Genomic DNA, 27,501 nt, shown 5'->3' with positions numbered 1-27,501 from the left:
CTCTTTAACAAAGCACCAAATGTGATCTATGTGCCCTAAGATCCTTTGAATCTCCACTCAAAATCCTTGCTTTACTACTTCTCCCGATCCTGATTTATTGTAGCGTGATCTTTATGCACTTCTAACCAAATCCCCACATTGATGTACCTTAGATCACATTTCCATAAAATCCAACCTTGACCTTCCCTTTCAAACTACCAAAGCTCCATCAAGGTGGCCCTCTCCCTTACCGCACCAGGCGATGAATTCAGCTTGTCTTGTTAACAGCTGATGTTGGTGATAGCTGGGGAGCCAGCCTTTGACAGTATATAGGACCCTAGGGGTTTATGTGAACGAGAACATCAGGCTGTTATTGCTGATTCCCTCGTGGGGGTGAATTCTAAATTTTGGGGGGTATTATTTCACTATTTGTGGTGGACACATGTCCATTTTATAGTGAACTTTGATTAAAGCTTTGGGAAGAGAATTTTAAAAATACATCTATTTGGTGGTGGGACTCTGCATTCATTCTCTTTGAAGTTTAGAATCTCACAGTGAGCCTTGCTTTGTAGCATTTCTAGGGTTCACAAAGGCCTCTTTCTTGTGCATAATAAAACCCAGTGTTTATAAACAGGAAACTGGTTTCCCCATACTCTTGACTTAGGTTTTTGTTTTTTTGTTTTTTGCCTTATTCGATTCAGAAAATCCCTTTGGAAAATCCTTACTGAAAGTGATGCAGAAAACGATACCCTCTTACACGAAGGGCTCGGTCATTTAGCGCACGCCCCTTCCACTCTCCATTAAGTCCGATGTCCTAAACCACACCCGTGATGAGGACAGCTCACCTGGGCATACCTCTAGCAATTCTAGACTTATCCATCATCGTTTGTCATACCGCGCCTCATCATTTTTGATGGTCTCTCCCTAAGTGATTGAAACACTGAGATTCATACACTCGGACAGTATCTAGGAGTAAGGGCAGAAACTGTGCTTTATCTGGCTTGATGTAGCTCTTACTGAATAAAATTTAGGAAGAGGAATGGACTTGGCTATTCTTCCAAGATACCTGCACAGGAAGATTGACTGTTACTATCAAATTCTCATGGGAACTACATTTATTCATAAGGGCAGAATGTGTCTCTATCCTTTTGCTAAGCAGACCAAAAAACATTTCCCCAGGTATTACACGTTATCAGTCTGAATGAGGTTCAAGTCAAGCACAAATGAAGATTGCTTCCTGGTCACACAGATGACAGGAAAGCTGTGTCAGACAGGGAGCAAATACTTGGCTTTTTCACTTATTCTCATTTATGTTGATTTTACTAGAATGGCTATTGGGTGATGGATGTGTATGCCTGTACCAATCATGTACATCAAGACCAGGTTCAACATGGCCTCCTATCATTGCCCGGGAGGGAAATAATAGAGATTGAGAAGGTGATGGAGCCAGTGGTGCTTTTTCAGGTGGAACATACATCAGAATCGCCTGGAGGCAGTAGCAGCGTCCGCATCCGCTGGGGTCTAAGGGACAAGGTCCTGGTCCTTGTGGAGTGGCTTGTCACGGAGAAGGAAGAGGCAGGGTAGTAGAGGAGCCCAGCCCCGGAAATGGGGTCCCAGAGGCAAGTTCCAGTTGAGCCAGGGGGTCTAGAGAACTGAGTCAAGACTGATGGGTAAGCCTGGCTGTGTGAGCCAGCGCAGAGCAAATGGGTGTGCCGGGCTCATCAACAAGACCAGTTCTGTATCTCCCTTGCTGGGGAGGTAGGGAAGCTGCATGAAACAGGCCCAGGAGCCAGAGTCTCACTTGCCAATTCAGCTTTGGTGCCCTGGCCACAGCTATTCAGTCTCGTGTTTGCATGATCCTCACTTGTAAAAGAGGAATGAGAACTATGCCTTTTTGGGGCACCTGGGTGGCTGAGTCGGTTGAGCATCCGACTTCAGCTCAGGTCATGATCTTGGGGTTCATGAGTTCGAGCCCACTGTCAGGCTCTGTGCTGACAACTCAGAGCCTGGAACCTGTTTCAGATGGTGTGTGTCTCTCTTTCTCTCTCTGCCCTTCCCCCACTCATGCTCTGTCTCTCTCTCTCTCAAAAATAAGTAGACATTAAAAAAAATAAATTGAAAAAAAATGCCTTCTTCACAAAGTTCCTATAATTAAATAAACCCATTAAGGGATCCAGTACATTTCTCTATAGTCTTAGCTTCCTTCCTGCATTCCTTGTAAACCACAGACCGTAGAAAGAACTAAGCCCACCTACGGGCTCAGCTACTTGAGCTAAACCGAATGGCGGTCACGATGAGGATAAAAAGTCAGCAGCACCCCAGTGTAGGATGGCTTACCTTTTGCTAATGCGTGCCCACTCTCCCTACCACCTTACCACTGTTCTGTGGACCACCTCTCCTGTCTGCTGGAGTCAGGGAGAACAACCCACCTAAGACTGGGGAATAAGAACGAGAGAACATTCTTCCACAACAGAAATTCTGAAGCATAAAGGCAGTGGTCTGGATGGCTTCAGAACAGCAATGCCTCCGAGGCTGAGAAGAGATTCCAATTTGTACATCAAGTATTGGAAACAGAAATGGTAGCAGTGAAATGAGACTCTTCTCTTTGAACTGAAACCAAACCATTCAGTAACAAAATCAAATACAGTTGATTCTTACATGGGAGTCTCCAATCCTTCTGTGGCCAGCAAACTCTAAACAAAGAGTAAAAGGAAACTCAACACACACTGTAACGATCAGACTAACTGGAAAGTCAGACATCAGAGTGGACACTTAGAGGGACAAAGGGGTTTCTCAGGAGGATGCATTTTGTGACGGTCAGATTTCCTTCAGGATTCCAAGTAGGAGCCGTTGGTGATTCTTCACGTTCAGAAAGCAAGAATCGTGGCATTCTCCTTAGGCAGTTCTAATTCATCGACCCATTAGAGAGGAGAGAAACCTTTTCCATGTCATAATGAGGTCCATAAGAGAGGAAGTTCTGGCATTCTTTGAAAACTTGTGCAAATAAATGCAAGACAATTTGGGGACCATTGGGGAAATGGGACTGAGATTACCCATGAGATACTAGGAAGCTACTGCTCATTCCCTTGGGAATGGAAGTGGGATTGTGGGAGCCAGGAGATGGCTTGAATCGTTGGGAGATTTGTGCTGAAGTGCTTAGGGGTGAAGTGTCATGATGGCTGGGACTTATTTTCAAAGTGGTTTAATGAAAAAAAAAAAAAAAAGGAGAGGGACAAAATATTGTCTGTTGTTGAATCTTAGCAGGAGAGTATATGGGTGCATGGAATTGGTCTTGTTCTCTTGAACACCTGTGAAATCTTTGAAAAATCAGGAGATGTTAATATATATGTATTACATACCATATTACACTGTAAATCTGTATTACCATATAGATTATCTGGCTAGTAAACAGAATTTAAAGCACTAGAAAAGGGTGAGCAGGGGCTTAGTGTGGCTTGGTCCATGGCACCAGATGTCTCCTGTTGCCTGAGATTAAAGTCATGAAAGCAATGGGCTCTCCCTTGAGACAAACCTGGTTCATTCCAGGGGACCAGCTTTCTAGGTCTTTCCGCGCCCCCCCCCCCGCACCCCCACAAGCCTTCCAGAGTAAGAGACTGCCCAGCCCTCTGCAGGAGACCTTCACTCAGGCACCACGGTTTCAATCCCCTAGAACTCAAAAAACAAGAGGCAGTGTTGGTGGAGCTAAATTGTCTCTTTATTAGGAAAGCACCAACACCACATTCTTGGAAATTACTGGAATTTTATTTGCCTCAGGCTTATGACTCGCAACCAAAGACATTGTGCAAAGAAAGCAAAGATTAAGTACACTTTAGGGAGAAGGAGACGATACACATCAGTAACATAGGAGATCGGGCTGACAAAGGAAGCCATCCAATACACTAGAGAGATTGCAATATTCAATAGCGTTTTCAACAAAACTGTTTTTTGAAATCAAGAGCAAAAAAAAAAAATTCAGCAATGTTTACAGTAGACATAAATCGTATACAGTTCAAAAGCATTTTTTTTTCAGATCATAGAGCATAAAATGGAAAAATGTCTATGCAGGTGAAGTCTAATTACTGTACACTTATCACCTATTAAAGTTGCTTATATGTACCACAGTGTAAACAAACAAACAAAAAGAACAATACCGAACAAATAAAAACTCTGAAAATTGCCTGATGAAAAATAAAATAACCAGTGGCTTTTAATGGCTTCTCCTGGTTATCAGTGCTACAAAAAGACAAAAAAATCTTCTCATCTGGACAGGTGGTAAAACCAGGCACAATCAAACCGTTACCAAATGAGACCCACCCATAGAAATATACTATCCACCCACATATTTTCCATCAAAAGCTTTGTTTGTTTTAATCTTTGAATCTTTGAGGCCCATTTGGTCACAATATGTTACAAATATTTGTGTGTGTGTGTGTGTGTATGTGTGTGTTTTTACACCATGATATCATATGTTTGTCTGGCACTATCCTAAAGCTAGTTTATAGATGAAGATGTTATAGAAACAACCCAGGGCCCATAGGACAAATGAACTCACTGGGCAGAAATGAGAGAGGGGACGAAGGAACTCAGTTCTACCGAGGAAAAAAAGGCCAGTACTCCTCACTCATCGTCAGTCCCGCTTGCTTCTGACTGTTCCTAAAAATAAGACAAAACGAAGGAAATGACACCTAAGAAAAAGAAGCAATAAACCATCCCGAGGGCAAGGCAGAAAAGACACGACATTTTGGAAACAGTCAACCCAAGTCTCTTCGTTCTGTGTCAAGATGGCGAGACGCTTGTGAGGAATTCAAGCTAAAAAGGGGAGCCCCCGCTGGGAAATCCCAAAGCAATTCCCACCATCTGTCTTGCTTTCTTTCACTGTGGCATGAAAAGTTCAAGGCTGGTAATTCTTATTTTTAACACTATGGATTTAGAAAATTCACCAGAGGCAAAAGTACCGTACGTTGGATGTCTACTCACGGGGACGTCTTCGAAAGAAAACATAGCATTTTAAATGTATTCGAAAAGCCTGGGCCAAGGGTGAAGGCTGGGTGTGGGGCTGGGGTAAGAATTCTCAAATGTTTTCATCAGACCCAAATGGTGGTGCCCTGCAGCACATGGACCAAAACGTTAAATTCTCTGTCCAGAAGAAGAAAAAAGAGGGGGGCGAGTGATAGCCTGAGGTCTTCTGGAAAGTGAATAAGTGGAGGGGATTTCCCAAGGCCGGTGGCGGAAGTTTCTGACAGCAGTGCCCCTTGCCTCCAGAATTTGGGGACGGTGTTGTACTGTTTGAGTCTGAATTCAACTTCTGCTGTTTGCTACTATGACGTGGAGGTAAGCACATGGAACCTTGGCCCTGGTTTCTGGGCTATGTTGCAAGTAAGAGAAACGTTAATTATGGATCATATGGGAAGGTAATTCTTTCAGGGCCTGGCTCCATAAGTGCTCCTGAATTTTTCCACCATGAAAAATAACCTGCCATGGAGAAAACTGTGTTGGGAAGTGACGGGAAGATTAAGAAAGGAGGAAAGGAAACACGATTGACTAGTTTTTCATTTTTGAAGACAATGAAAAAGGCCCTAAACACAAAGCCCGCAATTCTTTGTCCTAGATCATGCAGCTTTAGTTCATATCCCTCAATAACAAAATCTCCCCAAGTCTTGGTGTTTCCATTTCTGGAAAATAAAGAGGGTTACGAAAAAGGGAAAGCGGGGAGAGGGCTTCTGGGCCTTAGTCAAAGCCTGGTCCACTTACATTTTCCTCCTGCTCCTCATCGCTGTCGAAATCACTCACTACGGGCTTGGCTTTTCCTCGATTTGGCCTTTTCTTGCCTTTGCCTTTGTCCCGGCCTTTCTCGTCTTTTTTATTGAGCTTGATTTTCACCTTGACGGATTTTGCTGCAACAAAAACAAAACCACAGTGAGCCATCGCGGGAAGTCCTTCTGCAGGTAGTAAAAAAGGGCGCCAAGCTGCAGGTGACAAATCAGAAGGTCGCGGAGTATCCAGAACCCTCTCAATTCAGGCTTGTTCTCCATGGTCCTGTTAGCACCCCCTTCCACTCAGAGACTTTTCTTGGTTAGGAGGATAAATTAACATCATCGCCCTACGCAGGCAGCATGAGGAATGAGGTCTTACAGAAGGCTTGGGTTCTTTGGCTGTTCTCTTAACTGGCCAGACAGGGATCTCCCTCAGCAGGATAAACAGAGCTGTCTTCCTTACTCCTGGGGGGTTTTTCAGGAAAAAGTACAAATAAGTGTAAGGCTTTTAAAAAAATTTTTTGAAGGCCCGTGTTACTATGGAGATCACTCTAGTTGACTTAAAAAGAAAATTCACATAGTTGAATAATATTAACAGCACAGAAAGGTAGAAAATGCAAAGTTAAATGGTTGTATGCTTCCTTTCCCGCCATCTCTAGTAATTCCTTGTTGTTCTCTTTCTGGTGATTATTTCCAGAAAAAAACAGTTTACATTTTATAATTACATAAAGATGTCAAGCATGCGCACGCACACACACACTTTTTTATGCATGCTCAAATGTGACAGCTTGCCTGTATTCTCATATATGTGGGACATTTCTACCCATTCATATACATATTGGTCTAAATCTAAGTATTTTTCATTTTTGAGAGAGAGAGAGAGAGGAAGACACAGAATCTGAAGCAGGCTCCAGGCTCCGAGCTATCATCACAGAGCCTGATGCAGGGCTGGAACTCAAAAACCTCAAGATCATGACCTGAGCTAAACTTGGACATTTAAAAACTGACTGAGCTACCCAGGCACACCACCCACCCTCTGCTGCCCACCTAATTCTTTCTAAAGCCTGTAAATGTTCTACTTCAAGGGTGCATGAAAAATTCTTTAACCCTTTAGTGGTGGGTGCTGAAGTTCCCAGGTTTGTGTTTTTTTTTTTTTTTGTTTGTTTTCAAATTTAGAATATTTGTTGACAGGTTTGGCAGAACTGAGGAGAGATATGGTGAACATGTATCCACATGGTAAATTTCTACCAGTATTCTACTCAATGAACCTTCAAAAACTGGCATCCCTCTTCCCTTTCAAAGCTATTCTGAGGACAGGAATAAGAACATGAGGGAGGATTCAACGTGCAATAAATACCACAGAGGCAGGCGCGTATTCCAATGTACAAGGAAGATCCGTCCCATGGCACTGGGCCAGGACAGATGTCCGTGGAATACCATGTTTAGGATTTGATGATGAAGTCACTAAGGATGTGTAGCCCTCATTCAAGCCGGTTAGACTGGAATATCATGTTTACTGGGTCTCAAGGCACATGGAAATGGATATTGTCATGGAGGGAATTACAGTTCTAGAAGGAAGCTTAGAGATGAGAGTTTTTCTTTTTAAAGTTTATTTAAAGAGTCGGACACTTAACTGACTGAACCATGATGAGAATTTTTCAGACTTCCTTTGTGAAGAGGAGGGACCCACCAAAACAATGACACAAATGAAATCTTCCATGAGAGCACAGGGTATCCACAAAGAGGAGACTGGAGCTGTTCCGAACTGTAGTTCCCAAGTATGTTCTCCACCCATCCCGAATGCAGCAAAGGTGGGCAAATGCGAGTACACAAAATAGTATTCTAGTCAAGTCTTCCCTTCCTTGTGCCCAAATGTCTGCTGCATCATGAGCTATCAGGTATGGCTCTGTTATTGTGTGTGGAGTTATTTAGGAAAAGGGGAAAAGCTGGGGTGCAAAGGCTGACCTATTAATAGAAATGCATAAGGATGTGAAGCAAGGCCTCTAAAAACCCTCTAAAAAATTTGTAAAATTTTAATGTTTATTTTTGAGAGAGAGAGGCAGACGTAGAATCCAAAGCAGGCTCCAAGCTGTCAGCACAGAGCCCAATGTGGGGCTCGAACCCACAAACCCCGAGATCATGAACTGAGCCTAAGTCGGATGCTTCGCCAACTGAGGCACTTGGGCATGCCACCTCTAAAAACGTGCTAAACGAAAAGAAGACATGAAATATCTTTATCTACACAGGTGGAGCATTTCCTGACATTTGCAGTACAGAAAATCCACGTGAGGTGTGAAAGGGCAGAAGGCTGGCAGTAAAGGTAAGAAAGTACTTCTTTAAGAAGATAATTTAAATACACCTCGGAGTGGGAGATACTCGAAAGCTACCTGATTTTGTGTGTCAGTGAACGTGTTACTTCCAAAAAGCCGTCATGCAAAACTCGACTAAAAGATGGGACCTATCAGGTAGGCACTACAAACAGCATCTTATGGCTTTATGATCCCACCATTAGTACCCATGAAAACTGTCCTTTATCAGGCAGAATAACAGCCCCTTGGAGATGTCCCTGTCCTAATCCCCAAAATGTTACATTACTTGGCAAAAGGGATTATTGTTGCTAATCAGCTGCCCTTCAGAAGGGGAGATAAGCCTGGATTAACCAGGGGAGCCCTGAGTCCTTAACAGAAGAAGAGGAAGTCCCGAACTTACCTGCTGAGGACACATTGATTCTACAACTATATACAGAACAATTTCCGCAGGAGGAAAAAAAAAAAAAACAAAACACCGACCCCAAACTAGCTAAGTGACTTCTACACATTAGGCAAATGAGGAAAAAACATCACATCAAGAGGAGAGGCTGAAGCACATTCTCACCATAAACCCCACCCCTGGGGTGGTGCTTCCAGTTCAGGAGGTTAACGCAAAACCTGGAGATGCTCCCTGAGGAGTGAAGGGTTTGAGCCCCACATCAGGCACCCCAAGTTTTAAGACCTGCAGCCCAGAGAGGAGTCCCTAAAACATCTAACTTGGAAAACTAACGAGTCTCACATCCAAGAACCCCCACAAGGCTCTAGTGAGCTGCAAAATGGGGTGTCTTGGCCCAGGACCCAGTACAGAGGCAGTGATTAAGAGGCACCCAGACTTTAAGTGAAAAAGGCTTACTTGTTTTATTAAAAGCTCAGCCTGAGCAGCAGGCGCCTCATCTGATGCGCTTCTATAAAGGCCTGTTGGGGTGCTCCCTGGGGTGGAGGCATCATGCACTTTCCCTCTACCTCCCCAGTGTATCTCCTGGACAGGAGCCGGTACCCTCCTCTGGTGCCCAATGTTGGCAGCTACCCCCCCCCCACCCCAGGGCAAAGCAAAAGGCAAGAGTCCAAGAACCCCAATATTTTAGTGAAAGAGACCCATTAACTTGGTTTCACACATGCGGTGTGAGGGGAAAATCTTCTAATGAAACATAGCAGGGCAGGCCTTACCTTTGAGCTCTTCCTCTGCCACACTCCAGAGAGAGCCAGGAGATCCCAAAGGGCCATTTCTACATGTAGGGCCATGGTTTTTATGTCTGCCAGCCCCGGGACATCTGGCTCCCGTGGCCTGCAGCTTATGCTTATGACCCAGCAGCACTGTAGATGTTGGCTCACTTTAAAAGTATCTAAGCAGCCTGAACCGCCATGCTCATGGAGATCCTCCCCTTTCAGACCATGACTGGTTCTTGGCCCAACCTTAACCACTGGGAGCTGCTGAAAATAAAACAGGCTGCTTAGAGTATCACAAAGGTGTGAGAGACCACCAAGAGGTAGAGCAGGGTTCAGTAAGTTTCATCTTCAACAAGCGGTTGAGCTTTTAAGACCGAGAGAAGCCATGGTTTAACAAGTGCATCAAAACCAACACAGACTCCAGGGAGGTGAAGAGACAGAGGTATAATGTTCTCAATGAAAGACGAAGGTACACATTTAGGTATATCACTTAGCTCTATTTTCTTAGGGGCTTTTTCTGGTTAGGAGTTTAAAATAATGGCCATAAAAGTGCTCACAGAACTGGGTAGGAGAATGGATTAACACAGGACTTCCACAAGGAGACAGAAAATAGAAACAAGTACCCAGTAACAATCAGAGCTGGGCCGCCCAGGTGGCTCAGTCGGTTCAGCATCCAACTCTTCATTTCAGCTCAGGTCATGATCTCATGGTCATGATGTCAGATCAGGTCATGATCTCATGATCTCATGGATCTCGTGAGATCAAGCCCTGAGCTGGGCTCCATCCTGGGCACGGAGCCTGCTTAACCTTCTCTCTCCTTCTGCCCCTCCCCTGCTCACTCTCTCTAAATAAACAAAGTCCCAGAGCTTAAGAATGCAGTAGCTGAGCTGAAAACTTCATGAGGAGAGATCCACAGAAGACAGAATAAAACAGAACTGGACCAGCTGGACAAGTACAAGGGAAACCCCAGAAGACGATCAGATTTTTCAGCAGAAGCTTTCTATGCCAGAAGGGAGTAACAGATGTATGCAAAGTGCTCAAAGAAAAAAAAAAAGCCAACCAAGAAGAAAGGAACCATAAAAATTCCAGCAAGCAATGAACAAAATGGCAGTGAGCACACAGCTATTATTAATTGTTTAAAATACAAGTGGGCTAAATATGCCAGTCCAAATAGGCTGAATGAGTGGATAAGAAAAAGCAAGACCTGCCTAGAAGATACTCACTTGAGATCTGAAGACACACAGACTGAAAGGGAAGTGAATGGAAAATAAATATATTCCACACAAATCGAAACCTGTAGCAACAAAAGTTATTTCAGACAAAACAGACTTTAAAACAAAGACTGTACTAAGGGAAAAGGAGAGGCTTTACATCATGATAAAAAAGGTCAATCCAAGAAGCAGATATAATATTGATAAATATTTATGTACCCAACATAGGAACACCTAAGGACATGAAGCAAATATTAAAGGATACAAAGAAAGAAAATGTCAGCAATATAATGAAAGTAGAGGAGTGTATCATCTCACTTAAATCAGTTGATGGACTGAAATGACACATGAGATCAGATGAAATTCATACATGTAGAGAGAACATTCCAACCAAACACTGCAGAAGATACATTCTTCCCAAAGGCACACACAACATTATCCAGTACTGATAACATGGTGGGCCACAGAACAATTGTCAATACATGTAAGAAGAATGAAATCGTGTAAAGCTTTTTTTTTTTTTTTTTTTTTTTTTTTTACTACAGTATGAAACTGGAAATCACTTACAAGAAGGAAATTGGAAAAAAAAATACACGGATACCACACAACATCCTACTCAACAACCAATGGGTCAACAAAGAAATCAAAAAGTAAGTGAAAGTCTCTTGCATGAATGAAAATGGAAACAGTAGTCCTAAGTCTGTGTATGCAACAAAACCAGGGAAGTTCATAGCAATACAAGCCTACCTCAAGAAACAAAAATCCCAAATAAACTATTGATTTTACATCTATAAGAACTAGAAAAAGAAAGCCCAAAGTTAATGGAAGAAAGGAAATAATACAGATCAGAGAGGAAATAAATGAAATTGAGACTAAAAAAACAATAGAGGGGCGCCTGGGTGGTGCAGTCGGTTGAGCGTCCGACTTCAGCCAGGTCACGATCTCGCGGTCTGTGAGTTCGAGCCCCGCGTCAGGCTCTGGGCTGATGGCTCGGAGCCTGGAGCCTGTTTCCGATTCTGTGTCTCCCTCTCTCTCTGCCCCTCCCCCGTTCATGCTCTGTCTCTCTCTGTCCCAAAAATAAATTAAAAACGTTGAAAAAAAAAAAATTTATAAAAAAAAAAAAAACAAAAACAATAGAAAACATCAATGAACTAGAAGTTTGAAATGGTAACTAAAATTAATAAACCTCTAGCCAAGACTCATTAAGAGAAAAAGAGGGCTTAAAATCAGAAACACAAAGCATAATTAGTGACTACCATGAACGATTATATGCCAACAAATTGGAAAATAGAAAAACAGATCAATTTCTAGAAACTACCTTCTAAGAAGCCTCAGTTATGAAGAAACAAAAAAATCTGAATACAGCAAATACAATAAAATTGAATCAGTAATTTAAAAAACCGTAAAACAGGGGCGCCTGGGTGGCTCAGTCAGTTAAGCAGCCGACTTCGGCTCAGGTCATGATCTCGCGGTCCGTGAGTTCAAGCCCCGCGTCGGGCTCTGTGCTGACAACTCAGAGCCTGGAGCCTGTTTCAGATTCTGTGTCTCCCTCTCTCTGACCCTCCCCTGTTCATGCTCTGTCTCTCTCTGTCTCAAAAATAAACGTTAAAAAAAAAAATTAAAAAAAACCATAAAACAAAATCTAGAACCAGAAAGCTTCACAGGTGAATTCTACCAAACAATTAACAGTTATAACCTATCCTTTCTCCACTTATTCCAGCAATTGAAGAAGGAATGCTTTCAAACTCATTTTACAAGGCCAGCATTAATTACCCTGATACCAAAAGGTCAATATACATGAAGGACACCGATGCAAAAATTCTCAGCAAAATACTAGCAAACTGAATTCAACAATGCATGAAAAGATCACATGCCACAATCAGGCAGGATCTACTCGAGGGAGGCAGGAGGCTTCAAATCCACAAAACAATGTAATATGCCCTATTAACAAAATGAAGGATAAAAATTCCATCTCAATAAGATGCCAAAAACACACCTGACAAAATTCAACAGCCAGTTCTGGTAAAGATTCTTGACAAAGTAAGTATAGAGGGAACATAGCTCAACATAAAAGACACCATATACAAAAAACCTGCAGCTAACAACATACTCAGCGGTGAAACACTGAGAGCTCTTCCCCTAAGAGGAGGAAAAAGACTACGACACCTACTCTTGCCACTTTTATTCAACGTAGTAGTGGAAGTCCTGGCCAGAGCAGGTATTGAAGAAATAGAAGATGTCCAAGTTGGAAAGGAAAAAGTAAAACTGTCACTACGGACAGAGGACACGATACTAAATCCAGAAAAGCCTAAACACTCCACCAAAACACTATTAGAATGTGTGGAATTTTACGAAACAAAATGGATGAATGTATGGGAAAGGAAAAAAGAGAGGGAAGCAAACCATAATATACAGAACAAACGGAGGGTTGATGGAGGGACGTGGGTGGGGGGGTGGGTAAATGGGTGACAGGTATTAAGAAGGACACTGATTATGATGAGCACTGTGTGTTCTATGTGACTGATGAATCACTAAATTCTACTCCTGAAACCAATATTACACTACACACTAACTAGAATTTAAATAAAAGTTTGAAAAAAACAAAACCCTGCTACTGGAACAAAAAAAATGAATTTGGCAATGTAGTAGGATACAAAATGAACATACAGAAATCATTTGTGTTTCTATATACTAAGAGCTCTCAGAGAAATTTGGGAAACAAGGCTCCCTCCAACTGCATCAAAAAAATGAAATACCTAGGGGTGAATTTAACCAAAGAGATGAAAGACTTGTACTCTGCAAATTGTAAGATGGTGATGACTAAACTAAAGATGTCACAAATAATGGAAAGATAGATCAAGCTCAGTCAGTCAAATGTCCAACTCTGGCTCAGGTCACGATCTCACGGTTTGTGGGTTTGAGCCCCACACCTGGCTCTGTGCTGACAGCTCGGAGCCTGGAGCCTGCTTCGGATTCTGTGTCTCCCTCTCTGTCTCCCCCTGCCTCTCTCAAAAATAACGAACTTAAGAAGACTGAAATATCAAAGCATCTTTTCTGACCACAGTGGTATGAAAAGAGAAATCAATTATTCACATGTGGAGCTTAAACAATGGTAGTGAACGGCCCATGGGTCAACAAAGAACTCAAAGGAGAAATTAAAAAATAACTTGAGACAAATGACAATAAAAACACAGCATACCAAAACTCCTGCAGCAGAAGCAGTTCTTAGAGGGACGTTCATGACAATGAATGAAGCATCAAGAAAGAAGAAAAATCTCAACCTACTTTTAAAGCTCAAACAACTAGAAAAAGAACAAACAAGTCCAAAGTTAGTAGAAAGGAGATAATAAAGATCAGAGCAGAAATAAATAGAGGGTAAAAAGGCAATAGAAAATAACATTGAAACAAAAGCTGGTTCCTTGTAAATAAACAAAATGGACAAATCTTTAGCCACACTCACTAAGAAAAAAAGAGGTGTCAGAATCAATCAAAGACAAGTTACAGCTGATACCACTGAAATACAAAGGATCACAAGAGACCATTGTGAACAATTATATGCCAACAAATTTGGCAACCTAGAAGAAATGGATAAATTCCTAGAAATACAAAACGTATCAAGACCAAATCATAAAAAGGTAAGAAAATATGAACAGATCTATTATTAGTAAGGAGATCAAATCAGTAATCACACACCTCACAACTAATAGAAGTCTGGGTCCAGACAGCTTCACTGGTGAATTCTACCAAACATTCAAAGAAGAATGAATACCAATCCTCTCAAACTCTTCCAAAACAAAGAAGAAGAAACACTTCCAAACTCATTTTCTGAGTCCATTACCCGGATACCAAAACCAGACCAGGATGCCATAAGGAAAGAATTTTATAGGCCACTATCTGTGATGAATATAGATGCAAAAATCCTCAACAAAATATTAGCAGTACAAGTTCAACAATACATTAAAAGGATTCTACCCCACACTCAAGAGGCATTTATTCTGGGCATGTAATGATAGTTCAAATCACAAATCAATAAACATGATATGCCACCTTAACAAAACAAAGGATAAAAGTCACGATCATCTCAATAGATGTAGAAAAAGCATCTGAAAAAATGCAACATCCACTTATGATAGAAACTCTTGACAAAGTGCATATCAAAGGAACAAACGTCAACATAATAAAGGCTATATATGATAAGCCCACAGCTAATATACTCAATGGAGAAAAGCTGGAAGCTTTTCCTGTAAGATCAGAAACAAAAACAAGGACGCCCACTCTTGCCACTTTTATTCAACACAGTACCCGAAGTCCTATCCAGAGCAGTTAGGCAAGAAAAAGAAAAGGCACCCAAGTTGGAAAGAAAGAATTGAAACTATCACTAATTGCAGAAGATAATGTATATAGAAAACGCTAAAGACTTCAAATATGTTAGAGCTAATCAAAGAATTAAATGGAAGGATACAAAATCAATATACCAAAATCTTTTGTATTTCTAAACACTAGTGATGAGCTTTCAGAAAGAAATTAAAACTATTCCATTTATAGTTGCCTTGGGGAAAAAAAAAAATTCCTAGGAACAAATTTAACCGAGGAGGTGAAAGACACGAAACTGAAAACTATCCAATATTAATGAAACAAGTGGAAACATATTTGTGCTATCAACTGGAATAACACTGTTAAGATGCCCATACTACCCAAAGCAACCTGTAGATTCAGTGCGATGTATAAAATTCCAATGGCATTTTTCACAGAAATAGAACAAACATCCCCCTAAAATTTGTGTGATGCCTCAAACAATCCAGAGTAGCCCAAGCAATCTTGAGAAAACAAACAAAGCTGGAGGTATCACACTGCTTGATTTCAAACTATATTATAGAGCTAAAGCAATCAAAACAGTATGGTATTGGCATTAAAAACAGACATACAGATCAATAGAACAGCATAGAGAGCCCAGAAGTGAAGCACACACATGGTCACTTTACAACAAAGGAGCCAAGAAGGTACAACAGTGAAGGGCCAGTCTCTTCAGTAACAGTGTTGGGAAAACCAGACAGCCACATGCAGAAAAATGAAACAGGATCACTATCTCACACCATACAAATATCACATAACAAGAATTATCTCAATGAAGATAAAAGACTTGAAAGCATAAGACCTGAAACCATCAAACTCCTGGAAGAAAACATAGGCAGGAAGCTCCTTGACATTTGTCTTGACTTTATGGTGTTAGGTCCGAGAACTCATTGCCAACAAAAGCAAAAATAAACACGTGTGGCTACATCAGATGAAAAAGCTTCTGCACAGCAAAAGAAACTATCTGCAAAATGAAAAAGGGGCCTAGTGAATGGGAGAAAGGGTGTGCAAATCTTATCCCTTCAGGAGTTCATATTCAGAATATGAAAGATCTTCTACAACTCAATAGCAAAACAATCCAATTAAAAAAATGGGTAAATAATTTGAACATTTTCCCAAAGACATATACAGATGGCCAAGAAGTACATGAAGAGGTGCTCAATATCACTCATCACCAAGGAAATGTGGATCAAAACCACAAAGACCTATCACCTCACACCTCTTAAAAGGGCTGCTATCCCAAAGACCAGAAGTAAAAAGCGTTGGCGAGGATGCAGAGAAAAGGGGACCCTCGTACCCTGTTGGTAAGAATGTAAATTTGTGTAGTCACTATGGAAAACTGTATAGGGGTTCCTCACAAACTAAAAACAGACCTTATTATTTGGCAATCCCACCTGTGGAGTTTACATGAAGAAAATGACACTAAATCGAAAAGATGTGTGAACCCCCGTGTTCATTGTGGCATGACTCATAGTCAGGATTTGAAATAACCTAAGTGTCCACCGATGGGTGAATAAAGGAAATGTGTGTGTGTGTAGTGAACTATTATTCAGCCATAAAAATTTTTCCATTTGTCACAACATGGATGGACCCAGAGGGCATTATACTAAGTAAAATAAGGAAGATAAATACTCTATGATCTTACTTAAATGTAAATTCCTAAAAAGAAAACCAAAACACTCCCCGAGGCTGGTTGCCAGAGGTAGGGGCTGGAGGGTGACTGAAAGGGGTTGAAAGGTACAACTTCCAGGTTTGAAACAAGTTAAGTCAGGAGTATAGAATGGTGACTGTAATTGATAATACTATGTATGTGACATTTGCTAAGAAAGTAGATCTTATATGTTCTCAGCAAAAGGAAACATTTGTAACTATTTGTGGTGATGGATCTATTTTTTTTTTTAAGTTTTTAAAATTTGAGAGACAGAGAAAGCAAGTCGGGGAGGGGCAGAGAGGAAGGGAGACAGAGAATCCCAAGCAGAGTCCGTGCTGTCAGCTCAGAGCCCGGTGCAGGGCTCGAACCCATGAACAGGGAGATCATGACCTGAGCTGAAACCAAGAGCTGGAAGCTTAACTGACTGAGCCACCCAGGCGCCCCTGTGGTGATGGATATTAACCAGACTTAGTGTGGCGATCGTATTACAATACATACAAATATGGAATCCTTACATTGTACACTTGAAACTAACATGTCATTATATCTCAGTTAAAAACAAAAAAAGTACAAGAAGAGGCAGAAAAGAGGTCGAAAAGACACAGCATGAGAAGGATGCACATGAACACCCTGATTTTGGTCCAGAGAGACCCACAGCCCACTGTGACCTCTAGAATTGTGAGGTCCTAATGACGCTTTGTGTTAAGCCACTCCATTTTGGTGATTTGTAAAAGCAGCCATAGAAAGATAATACATCAAGTCTCCAGAGAGCTCTGAGAACCTCAACGGATGAGGCTAAGAGGGCAGATATTTGAAAACAGATTAGAAATGTGGCTCTAAAATCGGGAAAGATCTAGCTCAGGTAAGTTACGCAGACCTACATCATCAAACACTGGGATCTCAGAGCTGGGGAATAACCACATGCAATTGAAAAATGTAAAATGAGTAGGAGGCAGAATCACTGAAGAGAATGTCATGGAGAAGGGATGTGGGTGTGGGGACACAACGCTGGCAAAGACAGGTGCCCCATTCTGTGGGGCAATAGGCATGAATCAGAGGTTTGAAGAATGTTTGCAGTGATTTTTGGGTTAAAACGTTCACGACAGTGTTATTTAGAAGTGATATTGATATATTTTGTTCGCCTCATTAATGAATGTTAATAGATATTGCTGTTATTAAGACACTCACTGCTACTGGGAAATGTTCATAATACAGAAAAATTATGCTACAAAACAGTGTGCTGTGGTTTTCTAAAGAAAATATATGTGGAAAAAAAAACTGAAAGGCCCATTCTCCAAATGTTTAATGTATATGGGGTAGCGGTATTACACATTTTCCTTTCTTAAAAAAATATTTTCCAAGTTGTCTGTACTGAGTTTTTAATGAAGAATAAATCTAATAAAATAAAAAAAAAAAAACTTCTGAAGTATACCTGTACTGTTTTACACAGAAGACTGTATATGGCAGAGATTAATTACTTGGAGAGGAGGAGGTAGGGGTGAGAACATACTTAGGTAATCAATTTAGACTTTTGAAGGCACCTGGGAGGAAGCTTCCACAAAAGAGGTATTTGCCTTGGGTGCAAAATTTCTGAATGGATAAAGAAGATGTGATACACACACACAGGAATATTACTCAGCCATAAAAAATAAATGTCATTTGCCATGACATGGATGGAGCTAGAGAGTATTAGGCTAAATTAAGTCAGAGAAAGACAAATACCATATGATGTCATTCATATACGGAATTTAAGAAACAAACAAACACAAAAATAAAAGGAAAAAGACAAACCAAGAAACAGACTCTTAACTACAGAGAACAAACTGATCCCCCAGAGGGGATGTGGTGGGGGGACAGCAGATAGGGAAATAGATGATGGGGATTAAAGCACACACTTATCATGAAGAGGACTGAAAAAGGTAGAGAATTATTGAATCCCTGTATTGTATACCTGAAACTCACAGAACACTGTATGTTAACTTTTCTGGAGTTAAATTTCAAAACTTAAAAAAATTTCCGAAGGCACTGAAACTAAGTAATTGAGATAAACGTACTAATGCAGTGTTTGAAATACTTGAGGCTAATGCCAAAAAAATCCATGATGAACAAAATATCAAAATTTTAAAGGCAGATCAGTACTGGATCCATGACGGATAAAATGGACCCCATTTCCAACTCACTTTGACAATTATTTTCTAAGACAAGGATTCTCACAGTGTGTTCCTGAGCCCCCACAGCATCAGGACTTCCCAGGAAAGTGTCAGAAATGTTCTCTCTTGAGCCCAACACACAGGTTACAGAATCAGAAACTCGAGGGGGAGTGGGGATGCCTAGAAATCAATGCTCCATCAGTCCTTCCGGGCTAGGGAGCCTCTGTGTTCCATAACAGACAGGTGTCATTAACAGCTATGTTGGTAGAAAATGTGTATTACACTAATTTTCCAAGACAACATTCAGCGAGTGTTTGCTACGAGCCCGGCTATATGCTAGGCTCTCTGCATGCATTGGGATGTTTCTCATACCTCGGTTTTGTAGGGAAGAACACTAACCTTGATCAGGGTTAAGTACACTGCCTGAGGTTGCCCAGCAAGGACACAAGAGACCACAGAATGGCGGACTCGAACATCTGTTTTGTTAGCATCTGTGGAAATGTCTCTGCAGGTGGCAAGAGGCACAAAAATGGAAGAAACACATGCCTGGGCTTACCCTCTGACTCGGACTCCTCTTCATCTTCCTCCTCCTCCTCCTCGTTGCTGTCGTCCTCACTCTCTTCCTCTTTGGCAATTTTCTGCCGAGCGCTCTTAAACACAGACTGTAAGACGATCGAGTCTTCATAGATCTAAAGGGTCACAGGGGCACCGGTTACAAACACAAGCTGAGGACTCAGTATCACAGCCACAGTCTCTTCGTCAAGGCACACACCCGCTTTGCTGTACGTGAATCCTATTAGAAACATCAGTGTTAGCTTTTATGCCTGCGGGAAACCCAACAGGAAAACGCTGAACTCTACTATAGACACACGTATTCTTACGGAAAAAGAGTCCACTTGTGGTTGAAATTGTGTGCGTACGTGTGCATACATACTTAGGGAAGGGTAGACTTGCGTAAGATATCCTCACAACTGTGGCAACACAGAACACTTACAAAACTTCCATTTGTTCCTTGAAGTGTTTTGTCCAATGCTGTGGTAACACAACCTTGTCTAGAATGCAGATCCCCTAACAAAATGGAGGAAGTTGTTCTTTATTATTGGCTCATCAGTACTGGCCATGACTATTCCAATCAATACCTCACTTTCAGTGTATGCACAGACCTGTGCGGTAGTTGCTGAGATCTGAAGTTCAAACATGGTCCTTTTACTCCAAAAATGAGAAATTCAAGTACCATACGATCCAGCAATCCCACCTCTGGGTATATGTCCAGAAGAATTGAGAGCAAAGTCTTAAAGAGAGATTTGTACTCACATGTTTACAGCACCTTTATTCGTAACAGCCAGGAGGTGGAAACAAGTCAGGTGTCCATCAGTGGATTGACGGACAAATAAAATGCAGTACAGAAGGAAAATGGGGTATTATTCAGCATTAAGACGGAAGGAAATCCTTTCATATGCTAAAACCTGGATGAGCCTTGAGAACATAGCCCTGAGTGAAATAAGCCAGTCTGAAAAGGACAAATACCGTCTGATTCACTTATATGACACATCTCAAGTAGTCAAATTTGTAGCAACACAAAGTGGAACAGAGGTTCCCAGGGACAGGGGAGCAGTCAATAGGGTGGTGTTTCATGGGTAGGGGGTTTCGGCTTCACCAAAGAGTTCTGGAAATCTGTTGCACAACAATGAGAAGATCCTTAACACTACTGAACTGCACACTTAAAAATGGTGGAAATGATACATTTTAGGTGTTTTACCAAATTAAAAAAAAATACGGAAGCCAATGGCCTTGGACTCTAGATCTAGAACATAATCCTTTTTTGTGAGAAGCCAAACACTCATTAAGGTGACTGGGAGAGCCATAGTGAGCCCCAGAGGTAGTACAAGGAAAGAAATGATGGGGAGAGGCTCTGAGGTGGGGCCACTGGGGTAGAATTTGCCAGAAATCAGAATGCAGCTAGATATGCACAGGTGAGGAGGATTCCATCAGGGCTGAGAAGGGAGGGGGCTATTTAGGGAAAGACAGCAAGTGAGAAAGATGGGGAGGCAAGAATATGATACACGTGGGATTGCACCAAGCAAGGTCAATTTCCTAGTGGTGACGGTGGACTGCTTATGCAAGATGTTGCGGTCTTGTGACCACATAAAGGGCACACGGGCTCTCTCTCCCTGTCCTATTTCTTACGGCAGCACGTGCATCCGGGTGTGTGTTCATGGGGCAGGTGTGACTGGACCACGAACTAACTGCTTAGCCTGAAAAGCAGCAGAGACAGAGGCTATAGTGTGAGGGTAGGGTACAACTTTGGGAAGCAGCCTATGGAGATTCAATTCCTTCTAGAATCTAATAGCACATGGTGGGAAGTAGATGGGCAGGAAAAGGAGCTGGTGAGAGAGTGAGCCACATGTTTCCAGGATGGCCGGAGAAGGAAGCCGGCCAAGAGACCACTTAGGACTTTAGTTCACGTGTGAGACAGGGCGGCTGTGGCACCAGAGGGGGACCGGAGGACCCCGAGGCACAGCACCATGCTGCCCAAGTCCAGTATGACGAACCCAAAGGTCCATCCAGCGACTGCAAGGGGTCATTCACAGGAAGACATCCTTGTTGACTCTTGCTTATTACCCTCTCTACCCTGGTTTCCATGTGAGCTTTCTTTCAAGAGGGTCTGGATTGCAGAAGGCCTGCTTTCAAGAACTACTGCTGAGGTCGGCCATGACTTACCGCCGTTAACCTGGAAACGCAGTCTTTTCCTAAAAGGCATAAAAGGCCCATGCGAGGGTCCTCTTGTTCTCCAGTTTCATGATTGGAATGGACATAAAAGATTTTAAAAACAAGATCAGGAGAGAAGCTCAAGGAACTGAATGGTGGCTTAACACTGTACCAGTTGGCAGGCACACTGACCTCTCCTCTCTTCTTCATGATACAAGAGCATTAGCAGAAATACAGACGGGAGAAAAGGGGGTGCTTACAAAAGGGGAGTGGGATTGCGGTATAATTCCCGTGAGAGGATCCTCTCGCCAGTTCTTTTAATCAGCTGAGTATCACTGACTTGTATACTTTAAGACTTGCTAACAGTAAGAAAGGGGACTTCTTCACTGCGGTTGGTTTGATAAGCATGTTCTGTGAGCAATTAAAGGCAATGGTTCTTTTTTCTACGTGTACCCTTTTTTGTTCGTTTGCTTTAAATCAAAGTATTTTCATTTCCTGACGTACGGTTATGGTCAGAAAAATGAAGGTGAAGTATAATCAAGTGCACAGTCTCTACAAAAGCAGAAAACCATACCTCTAGCCTTGAAGCATTATGCTAAGTGATTTCCTTGAATTCCAACCCCAATTAGAAGCCAAGCCTTGAAGGGAAAGCATAAATAGGAGCTATAGCACAGCTATGATACAGAGGCTGGCCTTAATTTGAAAGAGCCAAAGCCTCAATTTATTTACATACTCGCGTATGATATAGGCTTTTATTTCTCATTTTTGATTCTGCACCCCCCCGGGGGGGGGGGAGTAGCAGTGGTTCAAATAGTAGAAAATGAAACAGATCACTTAAAAGCACATAAGCACATCGAAGGTGGAAAGTTTTTCAGGCAACCAAAGACACATACCTGAGATCCCTCCAAGTTGAACGTCTGAGCGTTGTGACAGAGAAGCATGACATCTTTCTCCAGGTCACCCAGGCTCCGGTACTTGTGATTACGAATCCTCTCCTAATGCAGGTTTTGGATAAAATTGAGGTTAATGACGAGGAAGGGGGAAAAAAAATGCAAAAATCATTACTTGGTCCAAAAAAGCCTGATTTGCCTCCCTTGTCTTCATAACCGCCCTGCCAGGGATGTGGGGCTACACAACTCTAGGGGGCGCTGTTCACAGAGGCCACCCTCCCACGGGGATTCCTTCTTGCAAGGGGGAAGGAGCCGCCCAGATTGGGGGGAGGAGTCTGAAACTTCTGAAATAAAATGCAACTGAATACACTATGGGCTCGTGACATGATGAAGTCATCTACATATCAAGGCCCAAGGATATATCCCAACTGTTCTAGGGATGAGCCCTAGATGGAGGAGTTGGGGCCTGGGGGGAGGAGGGGGGGTGGGGGTCCACGGTGGTCAGACAGGATGCCACTGCCAACCCCTGACTGTAATCATTTCAATGAATTTACCTTTTTCTTTTTTTATAAAGTTTGTAAACAAAATATCTACCTTTATTTTTTTGAAATCCACCGGCTTCCTAATTAATTCATAGTATTCTGGTAACTCTTTCCTTGAAGGTAACTGAATGAAGACTTCACTGAGCTGCCGCCCTGAACTGTAAGGTTGGGGGGAAACAAACAAAACCATATCCGGTCACGTACTACCAAGGAAAGCTTTTATTTCAGAAAATGTCAAAAAAACAAAAACAAAAACAAAACAAAAAACAAAAAAAAAACTGCACCCCACGTATTATAGACAAGGGGCCCCTTAAATCCAGGAAAAATCCCACAACTAGAGATTAATGCTCCTTGTGCTAACTCCGAAATCACATTAAAATGCCATTAGATCCCCACTTCTGTCACACATGATATGCGAGGTCCACTGTTGAGTTCCTCTTTCAGAGTGAACAGATCTCTGTTTTGATAGAAACATTTAAAAGTGTCCTATTCAACCAACCACTCCATTTTTTTAATGAATAATAATTGAGTTGGCAAGAAAAAAAATTACAATGGCTTTATTTCCACACTCCTTTGTCTTCAAACTCCCTGTATATTCAGAAAATAGTATGTTAGAATATGACTCTGGAAACTCAAATGAAAAGCTTTTGTGTCGCTTTCTTTTCTGTGTTATTCCTTTTACAGTGTTTTACATACTGTGAACCACGCATACCTTTATTATTATTTGCCAGAGGAACCCCTTCATCTTGCCTAACTGCACTTCTGTGCATATGGCCATTTGGTCAGAAAAGAACAAACATATTTAGCAAGCACGGATACCTCGCGTTTCTGGGATTAGTGCAGGGCCCTCCCTCAAATTCATGGTAGCTTTATTTGAAAGCAAATTTAATAGCAACAAATGCTTACTAATTTACAACTTTGAAAAACGGTTTATAAGGCACTATAAGCTTTAACATCACTTAATACTGGAAGCAGACATGAGTGAAGGAACAAAGATATTCATAATTTAGGTTCAAGATTCTAATATCTGGCTTGGCCTATCCAGATCGATGGTAGCTTGTGAGGTATGGTATGGTCATTTTTCAACAAAATCTTGCTTCCCTTATGATGCAGTCTCTACTTCCTTTGTGAAGGCAGAAATACAAAAATAAATAAATAAATAAATAGACAGAAATCACTACCATGTAAATTTCGGAAGGGGATTCCAGGAGTGTGGGAGAATGCTGTGGCTAAGAATGAGTGACAATATGTTGTTTTAATCCATACTCCCAGTTGTATAATTAAAAAATATTCATAATGACAGTTATCATAAAAAAGGCATGCGCAGTAACTCAAAGGGTTGCTTAGCAACCAGTGGGGAAAATGCTGAAGTGCAAAGGGGCCTGCATAAATTAACCGAAAATCCGCTGTCAAAGGAATGGGCGAGTTTTTCTATCATACGGGGGGGGGGGGGGTGTCTCTGTTTTATTTTTTAAAATATATACATGGGCCTCATGAATATGGAAATCAGGGGGCACACACCGGAGGTTGAAGAAGACTGCAGTTTAACAGAGAATTAGATTTTTAGGTTATCGTGGGAAGAGCCAAGGAGTTTCTCCCACCCCACAGCCGCCCTGACCCCCCTTTCCCCAGGCTGATAAATCTATTTGTACCTCCATAAATTATACCAGCAAAACATGACAAAAAGTAGTTTATTTATGGTCACCTTCAACATAGGGCCACAATTCCTGGTTTGTTCTTTTCCTCCTATTCTGAGATTTATACACACAAACGTTTTACCTGTTTGAAAAGAAGTATCTGAAAGGCAATTTATTAGCTATCAGTTTTTCTATTTCTATCCGTGTCTTCTCAACAAAGAGTCAGACCTCCTTGTAATCTCAGATTTAACACCTGACCCTCAATGACATCTTCACGATGTCATTTTCGACATTGCCAACAGATGGTGTCATTTTTCTATTGATGGATTACAAGGACATCTTTGCTTTGTACACCTGTGCTGCACAGACCCTTGATTTCAGGGGGGCTCTTGGTGAAATAAGAAATAAGCTGTTTGCACCAAGAATGTGATAAAGGGCTTTCCAGCAGGGGCAAAATGGCCAAAACAATCTTGGTCTGATGTCTCTGTCTTTAGTCGGGTTGTGGGAATTCTAGACCCTGTCATGAGACAAGTCCAGAATTATCTGTGCTCCTAAAGGAGAGAGCTGAAAATTCTGAGACTCTGAAAAATCAGACAAATTTCTTCTGTTGATATGGTTTCAAAAGTTAACGCTCACTCAATATTCTGGTCCTATTTCCTTTTTTCCCCTCTGCCTAAGAACAAGGGAGCACTGGGGCAAATGGAAGATCTGGAAGCTACTGAAAAAGACCTCTAATGGTATGTTGGTTGGATCATCATACAAACATGTCAGTCCTCCTCAGCTCTGTATTGATGACCTGACTCTTCTATTCAGGACAGCATCTTTCCTGTGTGCCCATAAAGACCATGGTCAACCCCCCACGTGATTACTAATTCCCAGGCTCCATGCCTCCAATCGTACTTCAAGATCAAGAACCCATTTTCCATAAAAACTGAAGATACTCGCTCTGCCAAGCTAACCCTTGGTGCCTCACTGCCCAGAACTTAATTCCCCTATGTATTTTTTTTTTCTTTTTTCCAAAGAGGGTGGGAACATTGTACACTCAGTTAAAAGCCTTTCCCATTCCTGTTGGTACCAGGGGTTCTGATGGCCAGCTTGGGTGGGAATGTCAGGAAGACATCTGGCTTTGTGTGACCTAGAGAACACACAGATGTAGGAGAACCACATGTTGACGGATCACTACAGTAACTTATTTTTTCCTAAATTAAAGGTTAAAAAAAAAAGTAAATGAAAAAGGAAGTGAGACAGCCTGACAAGAGTTTTGAATTCTTGGCATTTCTTTCTCAAACTTAAGCTGAGCAAAGGCTTTTTCAATACACCTTTTCAAATGCCTTTTTTTTTTTTTTTTCCAGTGCTGGAAAATTTTGTGTGTGTGTGTTTTTAAAGTACAGAACAATGGACTAATTGTACAATGGCTTGCAGAAGGTGTTCTGTTTCTGTTGAAATGCTTAACCTATCCCCCAAGGTATTTTCCATGATGTCATTTTATATAGTTTAAGGCCTAAGTATGAATCGTGGGCTGGAAGTGTGCAGCTTCCCCAAGACAAAAGGGATATAGCCGCTGCCCTCCCCCAAAAGAGGGATCCACTGAGGGTCCGCGATTTCAGATCTATTTCATACACTGATCCGTCAAGGAACAGGAAACGTGAGAAGGCAGAGCGTGGGTGGCGGAGGGATATGGATACAAGGGGACGCTGGGCAAGCACAGCTCTCTCCAGAGGTGACCGGGCGGGGGGCCGCGTGAGCATGATGTGTGAGACAGAAAGGCCCTGTGTGCCGCCATGTAAATGCTGGTGTGCAAACCCTGCATGTACTGCTGATACGTGTGCGCATTACACGTGGATACACAAGCATACGACGGGGGCTCCCGTGGCCGTGGGGCTTCACGTGGGAACCAGTGTCTCTCCCATCCCGTCCGCAAACCAGAGGGCACTGCTTTCCCGTCTGTACTACCAGGACCCTAAAATGGTGACTGAAAACATTAGGAACCTCTGGTTACATTTTAGGCGTAGCCTCCCTGGAAGAGTACAGAAGACTAACACTGCTAAGAAACCTACTGCTTTAAAACGCCGGCTGTTCTGCCTTCCCCACAAACCCAAACTAGGAAGATCAGGTATTGGGCAAGAGGTTTTTTGGTTTTGATTTTAGTTTGATTTTTTTTTTTTTTTTTTGCTGTTTTATGATTTTCTTTTCTTCTGCCCAGGTTGATGTGTTGACAAGCATGGATTAATAGACACTTGTGAAAAAAAAAAAAAAGAATTTAGCTCATGTCGAAATGGCCACATTTTTGCCTTTGTTAACTAAATAAAACCTATCTTGCCCCCATTAATGAAGTGATGTCATGATTTAAAATACCCACTTGGAAGGATTTTACAAAAAAAAAAAAAAAAAAAGGTACTATAGTCCTCAAGGATTCAAACACAGGAAATCATTTGGGAAGAGAACTTTAAAACTGGGTCAACATTGGAGGGTAGTAGGTGAAAGCATGCTGTTGCTTTTCAGGGTCAGATTCCTGGGAGGTTTAAAACAAACCACTTAAAAATGCACCTGAAGGGGACAGCACCCTACTTTCCCAGGGAGCCCACCTGGGCCAGGCACAAAACAGGTATGACAATTACTTGTGCTCTGTGTTCACTACTGAGGTCTCTCACCTGAGTCTTACTGAGTACTGACTGAGAATTCCCAACAAGCTTGGAAATCTGAAGAATACAGGAGGTTATGGCAACACAGAATGGGAGGACGGTAGACTTGCTTTTGGCAATGGCGGTGGTAGCCGTTAAAAATCACCCCAAAGGGTAGCGTTAGGACCATAGATATAGGATGTGCCTGAGTTACCAACAAAAATAAGGTTACATCAGGTTAATGCAAGGTAAATGACCGGCTGTTAGCAGCAGTCATAAAGGGCTCACGCAGCTCAGTAAAAACAGCAAGGCTTTATCAAGAAGCTTGAATGCTGGGGCACTTGAGAGGCTCAATCTTGATTTCGGCTCAGGTCCTGATCCCAGGGCTGTGGGATCAAGCCCCCCATCAGGCTCCAAGCTGAGTGTGGAGCCTGCTTAATATTCTCTCTCTCCCTCTGCCCTTTTCCCTGGCTCACACGTGTATGCACTCTCTTAAAAAAATAAAAATAAAAGAGTCTTAAATACAGTT

The 27,501-nt window shown here is 42.0% G+C and overlaps 1 protein-coding gene across 6 annotated transcripts in view; it reads right to left on the bottom strand.

Annotated features, from left to right (window-relative positions):
• Window positions 1-3,672: 3,672 nt before the first annotated feature.
• SMARCA2 (SWI/SNF related, matrix associated, actin dependent regulator of chromatin, subfamily a, member 2) overlaps window positions 3,673-27,501 on the bottom strand; it is a 180,441-nt gene continuing 156,612 nt past the window's right edge. For all 6 annotated transcript variants that reach the window (XM_058695783.1, XM_058695789.1, XM_058695787.1 and 3 more), the window contains 5 exons: window positions 22,767-22,872; window positions 22,176-22,277; window positions 19,130-19,262; window positions 5,731-5,873; window positions 3,673-4,632 (listed from right to left, as the gene is read on the bottom strand). In XM_058695783.1, coding sequence (XP_058551766.1) covers window positions 4,597-4,632; window positions 5,731-5,873; window positions 19,130-19,262; window positions 22,176-22,277; window positions 22,767-22,872 — 520 coding nt within the window. In that variant the 3' untranslated portion in view covers window positions 3,673-4,596. The remainder of the gene's footprint in view (window positions 4,633-5,730; window positions 5,874-19,129; window positions 19,263-22,175; window positions 22,278-22,766; window positions 22,873-27,501) is intronic.

Source organism: Neofelis nebulosa, chromosome 12, assembly GCF_028018385.1.
Source record: "Neofelis nebulosa isolate mNeoNeb1 chromosome 12, mNeoNeb1.pri, whole genome shotgun sequence".
Lineage (NCBI taxonomy): Eukaryota > Metazoa > Chordata > Mammalia > Carnivora > Felidae > Neofelis > Neofelis nebulosa.
This window is presented reverse-complemented; position numbering and strand designations above follow the sequence as displayed.